Consider the following 8819-nt stretch of genomic DNA (forward strand, 5'->3'; position numbering starts at 1 on the left):
AACATGTTAATTGGTGCCCAATAGAAATTTGGGGTAAATTCTAAATAGAAACGTCAACATCAGTATTTTGTCAGGCATTATATTGGGCGACTCTGTGGGTCCTCTTGTCTGTTTGAAACCATCTGGTAGCTGAGGAGAGGAGAAAGGAGGTGGGCATGTATCAAAATATGTGTTTTTGTAGCGGTTAATAACATGTCCGTTTCTTTTTAACATTGAACAAAAACAATACACCATAAAAATCAAGCCGATAGATCTGGGCGATGGAATTCCATTTTGCAAAGCGCTAATGTTAGCACGAACGCAACAGAATGAATTCAAAAGTTAAACTTATTTCTGTCTTATGTCCCTTCGGTCTACTTCACGGAACAACCACCTGCAGTGCATTGATTGATATGCACCGCTGACGACACCTGACGACCGCTGTTGATGTTGCTTTTCAGCGTTTAACGTTGTTGTCAACAAATTTTCGCCGGAGTCCCATTAAAAGCCGGGGGCATATACAGTATACTTATCAGTTGCGTTAAAATCAATGTCAGTGTATTCGTGTTTCAGAAATGTTTAACTAAAATAATGATGTTAACATAGAAGTGAAAGGGAAAATAGACTTCACTAGACTAAGTGCCAAGTAAGAGTAGCTGTTATAAACCCCACACACAACAACAACAAAATAGGATAGTCTTGTAAATTTGTGTGCGGTAGTAAATCACTGGAAATGGCGTTTTACTATATATTGCGGTGAGTGGTCCTTCCTAAATATTTAAAAATCCCACAGACGGGGAACGTAACGTTCACGCTCTTGAAACGGAGCATGCGCAGAAAATGTTGTAAACAATGAGACGAGACTATCAGACGGTCCTCAGCTTTGTGTCTGTCCGCCACTTATCTGTACAAAACGAGGACCTCTCAAAGCTCATCGTAAAATACAAAACGTGTTGTTCTGTGAGTATGAGTGCTCATTTGTTACAAGATGTCTTCAGTAGCACTTTTGGTTTTTATCGGCATCATCACTCCGAAGACGTATCGAATTTGTACGTTGCAGCCTGAGAACCCACCTCAAATGACAGTTGGGTGTGACAGCATGCGATGAATCGACTAATCTATCTGTATGTTTGCACAAATATGTATTTGTATATCATATTATAGAATGCACATATTGATAGCGTTTGCCCAAACTGCTTTACCCCTTATTGCCCAAGCGTTTTGTGCAGGATTTCATCAGAGCCGATTCTGCCATGCTAGCCATGCTCGGTGGCCGGCTGTCCAACCTTCATGATATGATAGCAAACTAGCTAGCACAGGCTAGCTCTACGTGTATGCGATTATATTTTTTGATTGATGGTCAGTTGAATATATCAACAGGGTTTCAAGTGTCTTAGTCAAGGAGCGATACTAATCAAGGAAAAGCAGTTAAGCACTGTGTGACAGATTTGGCAGTGCACAGCATGGTGGCAAGCCCGAACGTTGTTGAAAAAGAAGAGATCAGTGTTGGGCAAGTTACTGCAAAACTGTAATGTGTTATTTATTACTTATTACTGTCATTTCAAAGTAATTAGTTGTATTCTAATATTACTGTATCTGAAATGTAATGCATCACACTGCTATTACTTTTATCACCAAACATCAAAAAGTTGAATATTCTTCCTGTTGATATGTGTAATAACGTGTACTTGTTATGGATAATAGAATGTTATTTGCTGTGGGAGTAATTTATTGTATATGCTAGGAGATCAATAACACTTGCCCAAATTCCCAGACGCTGTCGTCAGTTACCAAATAGAACTATGATTACACCTTCTGTAGTGTTGATGTCAAAAGATGCATTGCAAGTATGAATGCGCATGTTGCACAAGTGAAAGTGAGAAAGTCGTAATCCAGTTATCAACTCTTAGGGAATTAAATAGGTTTGATTTCACGGCCCTGTATTTGTTAGCAAGCTCTCAACTGATTTTAATGGATTGATATTCATATTTGATGAACATTTTGTGTGTACTTTCCCACTGTCATCTGGAACAGTTTATTCAATGACATTATGAATCAAGACAAAATCATTGCTATCATTAGTCGTTGCTTGTCTTCAGCTAAGTTGTCTTCTGATGTTTTCCAGGAAGCTGAAGAATGGAAGCTGTATTGACCAGGCTAAAGGGCCTCACTGCTGATGAACTCCGTGAGGAATTTGCCCGGGCAGACTTGAAGTGCGTCGCCATCACAGCCACCACCAGATCTATCTTTGAAAAGAAGTTGGCGCGGATGCTTGCCGGGAGGGAGAGTAATACCACTGAAACGGACAACGATTCCTCTGCAAGAGATGTAGATGGCGTGGCTTCAGCAGCTGACCATGTCAAACCTTCATCGTGGGCCAACTCAACTGCAAGCGGTGGCCCAAATGAGGAGCTGGACTTTGGTTATGGTGTGGGCCTCAATCCACCAGAGGAAGAGGAGATCTCTAACGCTCAGTCCAAAATGAAAACTCCTTCGAAAGCAGCACAAGTAACCCCGGCTTTTTATTATGGCGTATGTCCCTTGTTGGAGGACATTTTGTCTCGAAATGGTAAGGAAGCATTATTTTGTTTTAGGAGTATTAACACATGTGTTTTGTATTTTTAAAAGACGTGGGTACACGCTACTCTTCGTGAGCCGTCACCATATCGTGGTGAAGGGTTTTGTGTCTCTCAGTGATCCCAAGAGTTAAGTTGTCTGGGGCTTTATGGCTCTGGAAGGCTCACGGCAACAGATCCATGGTGAAGATTGGGTTTATTTTTCCTTTTCCCGGACACAGACCAGGCCCTGGCCGGGCACAACCCGAAAAGACAACGTGGGTCCCCTTTCCTATGGGCGCACCGCCCTTGTTCGTGTGTGTGTAAAGGGCTGGGCGGCGACTTAGGGAGGGGGCCTTGACGGATTGATCCTCTGTTACAGATGCTAGCTCCTGGGATATGGAATATCATCAATATTATCATGGCGGGGAACGAGTCTGAGCTGGTGTGCAAGAGCAAAAAGTTCTGTTTAGACATTTAGACATTGTCATACTAAGCACCTCACACAGTTTTGGGACTGAATTTATTTGTTGTATTTCTATCTTCATCTTTAATAACATTGCCACATATAGTGGGCTGATACTATCAAAACCGCTTCAAATCTGGCTGTGACTACTACAGTACATCTAAAGTCCAACATACTCAATATGTTAATATATAATAATATAATGTTCAAACACTTGCCTGCCATAAAATACTCTGGCAGAACCCCCTAAGGTCTAGTCAGACATGCTGGAGAGGAGGGTCCATTGGGTGGTTAAAACTCAGATTCAGGAGCACCAGTGTGGTTTTCGTCTTAGCATTGATCAGTGGAACAACTCTAGACCTTCGACAGAGTCTTCGCAGGTGCACAGGATTCTATATGTGTTTAGTGGATTTGGCGAAGTCCTTCGGTCGTGTCCTTCAAGATGTTCTGTGCGGGCTGCTTCAGGAGTATTGGGTACTGAACCCCGTTTTATGGGCTGTTTGGTCCCCGTACCAGCTATGTCAGAGTTTGACCCATTCACAGATAACACAGATAAACAGATCAAAATGAGATCCTCCAAATCTGAGACCATTTCGTCTGTCGGAAAAGTGTGGAGTGCCCTGTTCGGGTGGAGGATGAGCTCCTGCCCCAAGTGGAGGAGTTCAAGTATCTTGGGGGTCTGTAACACATGTGAGCAGGAGAAGGACAGGCAGGTCAGTGCAGCGTGTGCTGTGATGCGGACTCTATTAGTCTTTCGTGGTAAGAGAAAGATCTGAGCCGAATGGTGAAGCTCTTGACTTATTGGCCAATTTTACATTGTTGCCCTCACTTATATTCATGATCCGCAGGTTGTGACTGAAAGAACGATAACCCAAATACAAACAGCCGAAATGACTATCCGCCGTGCAGTTTCTGGGCTTTTCCCTTGAGATAGGGTGAGAATCTTTGAGCCACTGCTCCTCCACATTGAGAGGAGCAAGATGAAGTTACTCGGGCATCTGTTAAGAGTGCTTTCTTGACGTCCTCTGGTGAGGTGGTCCCAGAGATGACCCAGGACTCATTGGAGAAACTATGCCTGTGAATGCCCGTGGATCCCCCCTGAGGAACTGAACAAATTGCCTTGGGAGAGAGAACTCTGGGCTTCCCTTCTAAAGCTGCTGCCCAACCTCAAATAAGCTGCAGTAAATAGAAGGATATGTGGCTGGATTGACAACTCTTCACTATACTACCAGTCCTGTTTGAAGCTAATCATTGTCATCATCATTGTCCCACTTCTGTAGTTCATGGTGCAACTCCACACATGTCTGAGTTACCAATATGTGCTTCCTAGCATTGATATGCTTTCCCTTTAAGCATTATTATTGGGCTGCTAAACCTCTCTCTTATCATGTCTTGGTCAAAGTTTCTCTTGTCTTAAAACTCAAATATTATCTTTTAGTTATCTGTCTGGAAAAACAGTTCAAATACAGGTACACAGAAATGCAATGAGGACAATAATTTTACATGTGTTACAAGTACTTACGCTGAATATTCTTTGTCTATAGAAAGAGCACATGTATATACAGATAAGAAAGATGCCCTTCAAGCTGTAAAGGGGATGAAGGGAGCTCGTTTTAAAGCCTTTTCCAACCGTGAGGATGCTGAGAAGTTTGCCAAGGGGATTTGTGACTATTTCCCCTCTCCCAACAAATCTCTGGCATGTGTCTCCCCTGTTAAACCAGGTCAAATCTTCAGCAAAGGTACAGTATGTAAAACAGTATTTTGCAGAATGTTTTCTAGAAGTACAAATCAAAGTGTAAATCATAAGTTTCAGCGCTTTTTTTTTTTCTTAACCGTTGTCATTGCCCGCTTTGCTATGTTGTATGAAAATTCCAAATAACCTTTCTGTTTCTGCTTTGTTGTCAGTGAGTTCACATGAAAAAACATTAATTGTTTTCACATGGTATTTTTTTTGTATAATTTTTAGAGGAGTGCTGACACTTCACTGTTCTCTTTCTCACACTAGACATCATGGAGGTGGATACCATTAACAGGGAGCGGGCCAATAGTTTTAAGAGCCCACGCACCCAAGATCTGACAGCCAAGCTGAGAAAAGCAGTGGAGAAGGGAGATGAGATGGCCTTTCTTGAGATGGTCTGGAGCAACCCACGCTATCTCATTGGCTCAGGGGATAACCCCACCATTGTGCAGGTGAACATAGGAAGCATTCCTATTTCTACCAAATGTTTTGCCAACTCTGGAATGCCTGTGAATTTTGAGGTTCACGTGAAATGAAGTAGCAACACAATTTGAGGTTGTTGACCCATGCTGCTAGTTTTGCTCTTTGTAAACATCAATGTAAATTCATTGCCACTTTTGGAAAATCATTGATCTGTGAGGAGGCAAGGTGATGATGCATGTGGTTAACGCATCAGTTGGAGACTATGTGTGAATTGTTATCGTTTTGTTTGCTGCAATTTGACTTTCGTAGTTTTAAGGCAGGGGTCACCAATACCGTGCCTGCGGGAACCAGGTATCCCCCCCAAGGATCACATGAGCAGCTCGTAGGCCTGTTCAGTAAATTGCTTACAAGTGATAGAACATTGTGATTTTCTAGGAATTTGACAAACAATTATGCATATATTACTTTTACTTTTACATTTACTTAGTCAGGTTCAGCAAATGCTGCTTTAGGTTCAGCATTTGACTCGTTCTTTCTTCAGACTGGTTGATTGGTATGTGTGTTCAGGAGGGCTGCAGGTACAACGTGATGCACGTGGCAGCCAAGGAAAATCAAGCAGGCATCGCCCAGCTTCTGCTCGATACTTTAGAAAACCCAGAATTCATGCGCCTCATGTACCCAGATGACCAAGAAGACATGCTGCAGAAACGCATCCGTTACATTGTCGATCTTTACCTCAACACTCCAGATAAGGCGGTAGGTCCCCTCCATCAACAAACCGATTCGATCAAAGCATTCTTCTGATCTGTGTTCACACTGTCTTTTGCTCTTTTTTTTTTTCGTGTCAGGGCTTTGAAACACCACTCCACTTTGCCTGCAAGTTTGGGTGTCCAGACGTGGTCAATGTGCTGTGCTCGCACCCTGACACAGATAAGAACTGCAAGAACAGTGACAACCACAAGCCTTGTGATGTATGTGTTTATTTAGATTGAAATCCACAGGTGCTTTTAGTAACAAGCCGCCAGAATAAGGAGAAATACAGGGGTCCCTGTGTATTTCCTGCAGATCTTTAAAAAGTCTAAAAATGTCTTAATCGGCATGTTTTTGTCCTGTCAGTAAGATGCTGGCTCATCTTTCAGAATGCCACTAACTCTCGACACAATTTTGTGAATGTCCTTGAGCAGTCCAGCATTGAATTCTAGTGAACATCTCTGAAGAAATCTGAAAATGGCTGTGCACTGATGCTCACCCCTGATAGAGCTTGAGAATTGAGTGAAAACCTGCCAAAGTGTGCCAATCTTGCGGCGTTAAAGTAAAATACACTTGAAGCCATAAAAATGTATTGTCATCATCAAAATGGCCGCGTTAAATTTTAGAATAAGGCTTTAATTGACGTTACAAAATTGAAAAAGGCAAAGCCCTGCAAATGCATTCCAGATGCTCTGCAATTGATCACAGAATCTACTAAGTTTACGCATTCTACATACATGCTTGAAACTGAAGCAAGTGAATTGTGAGGCACCCTCAGGTATCACTTGATGTAAAATTGTGACCTTAAAATAGCTTTCCAAGTCTTTTGGCCGCAATCCCAAACCACACATTGTGGACTAAATTTAGATAAGCATATGCGCATTCTTTCTCCAGCTAATCCAGCAACAGATGTATTGTGACAGCTGTCTATGTTATCGATTGACTCTTTGCCCCTTTTCTTAGATTATTTGTAGCAGGAAGAATACAACGCAAGAAGTGAGACAGAAAATAAGTGAACATCTAGAGGGTAAGAACAAAATAAAATGTCAACTACTTTTATAACAATGCCCGTGTTTACCGCCAGGCATTTTTGAGAAGCCTGATTCATGAAGAGCAATTTAACATTTTGAAGTGCAAATCACCTTTGCGCAAATTATTTTGCAGTACTGTTATACGAAAATATTACGTAATTTGTTGAGGCGATTTCGTAGACACTTTTACAGCTTTGACTCTGTTCATCTCTCTCAAAACCCTGAAAATGACAGAAGAGGATCTTTGAGAGTGTTCTTCTGCGTGACGCCATCTTTCTGGTTTCTCGCAGACCGCTGCTACATCCCCTTGCTCAGGCCAGCCGACAACACTTCTCAGCCCATCATTGGCGCTTCGTGGTCGCCCGAAGCCTCGGAAAGTCTTTCGCTGATCCAACGACACACAAAAAGCCCCCTGGATCCACTGATGACTGTCACGGCTTTTGTTGGGCCGCTAAGCCCCTCTAAAGTAAAAGCTTCACTCACGTTTTATCTGCATTCAACTAGTTTGTTTGGGTGAAAGGATCAAATGACATATTGATAACATTTGGACCATTGGTGTGTTAGTTTGACCAGTAACTGTAATCAACCCTTTTAGGCAAATGATTTTCGCCGTTTCTGGAAGACGCCACCAAGGAATCGAGCAGAGCATTTCCACAGCATCCTTAAGTCGGATCCTGACCGTGGTGCAGAGCATGTTGGCAGGCAAGGCAACAGCATCAATAACAATAATTCTAATAATAAAAGTTGCTTCGTAGTACTGTTAATCTTTTCATTTGTTCATGTTCTGGCTAATCTTTTTTGTTTGTTTGTTTTTACCTTTACATTAGACTTCTTTGAAAAAAAAAAGTTATGAATGAGTTGTTGTTTGCACATTTGGTTCAATGGATCTGGAATAGAATTAAAACAAATCTACTCTTGTCCTTGGCACACTTGTTTACTTTACCATACTAACAAAGATCTAGTCATTTGTAAACACAGTCACAGTGATTTTTTTCTGCATATATTTCCTACAGAGATTTGGCTCACGAGATGGGTCATCCCTGGGCGGAGTACTGGGACTTTCTTGACAGTTTTGTTGATCTGTCATCAACCACGGGACTTCATAAACTCGAAGAGTACTTGAGTAAGAGGGATTTTTTTCCGCGGACTTGTGAGGAGGGGGAGAACGAGACCAGCAACAGATTTAAAACTCCTTCCCCAGGTATTTATTACTGTTCATGGGGAAAAAAGGAAAAAAAAAACATCAGTCACAAAAAAAGGAAAGTTCACTTTTCACAATATTGCTGTTTCACAGTTTTTGAGCATAAAAAATATTACAACACATACATAATGGGGTGTTATGAATAATCGTAGCCACGTCAATCTGTCGATCATCCTTTGTCATGCGCAGTTCATCCATGCCTTTTGGTGTCAAACATACTTGCTATGTCACATCCGTGTATATGCATGCAGACACGGGTTTAAGTTAAAAAAAAAAGCCCTTTGAGACTTCGGTGACTCTGGTGGATCCCACAAGTTCAGACCCATTTTTTGAGGGTCAAGACTTGCTTTTGGAGTATAGTTTTGCATAGGATTTTGGTTGAGGTTCGGGTAATGCAAGGGTGTCCAAACTCGCTCCGGTGTTCTGCTTGTTTTCCAGCTTTATTCCCCAAGACACCTGATTCAACTGATCAGGATCGTTATCAGGCTTCTGAGCTTGCTGATTAGCTGATCCTTTAAATCAGGTGTGTCAGGAAAAGAAACCGGTAAAACATGCAGGACGCTGGCGTCCGAGGACCGGGTTTGGACACCCCTGGGGTCATTGTCATATCGTTTTTGTTTGTTTCACCTTTTCTTTTGTTTCACATACATTATTATTTGACCACTGTGGGTATGCT

At 42.0% G+C, this 8819-nt stretch overlaps 1 protein-coding gene across 3 annotated transcripts in view; it reads left to right on the top strand.

Annotated features, from left to right (window-relative positions):
• The first annotated feature begins 98 nt into the window (after positions 1 to 98).
• Positions 99 to 8819, top strand: part of ankle2 (ankyrin repeat and LEM domain containing 2) — a 13733-nt gene continuing 5012 nt past the window's right edge. The window contains exons 1-10 of one of the 3 annotated variants that reach the window (XM_088431729.1): positions 99 to 149; positions 2105 to 2548; positions 4545 to 4739; positions 5006 to 5190; positions 5729 to 5917; positions 6010 to 6132; positions 6875 to 6938; positions 7233 to 7408; positions 7538 to 7644; positions 7956 to 8143. In XM_088431729.1, the coding sequence (XP_088287855.1) occupies positions 2116 to 2548; positions 4545 to 4739; positions 5006 to 5190; positions 5729 to 5917; positions 6010 to 6132; positions 6875 to 6938; positions 7233 to 7408; positions 7538 to 7644; positions 7956 to 8143 (1660 nt within the window). In that variant the 5' untranslated portion in view covers positions 99 to 149; positions 2105 to 2115. Of the gene's footprint in view, positions 150 to 835; positions 940 to 1013; positions 1104 to 2104; positions 2549 to 4544; positions 4740 to 5005; positions 5191 to 5728; positions 5918 to 6009; positions 6133 to 6874; positions 6939 to 7232; positions 7409 to 7537; positions 7645 to 7955; positions 8144 to 8819 lie in introns of those variants that run through there. The other 2 variants (XM_088431720.1, XM_088431737.1) reach the window with 2 other exon arrangements.

The sequence above is a fragment of the Hippichthys cyanospilos genome, chromosome 1, assembly GCF_059441005.1.
Source record: "Hippichthys cyanospilos isolate Australia breed blue-spotted pipefish chromosome 1, RoL_Hcya_1.0, whole genome shotgun sequence".
Taxonomy (NCBI): Eukaryota; Metazoa; Chordata; class Actinopteri; order Syngnathiformes; family Syngnathidae; genus Hippichthys; species Hippichthys cyanospilos.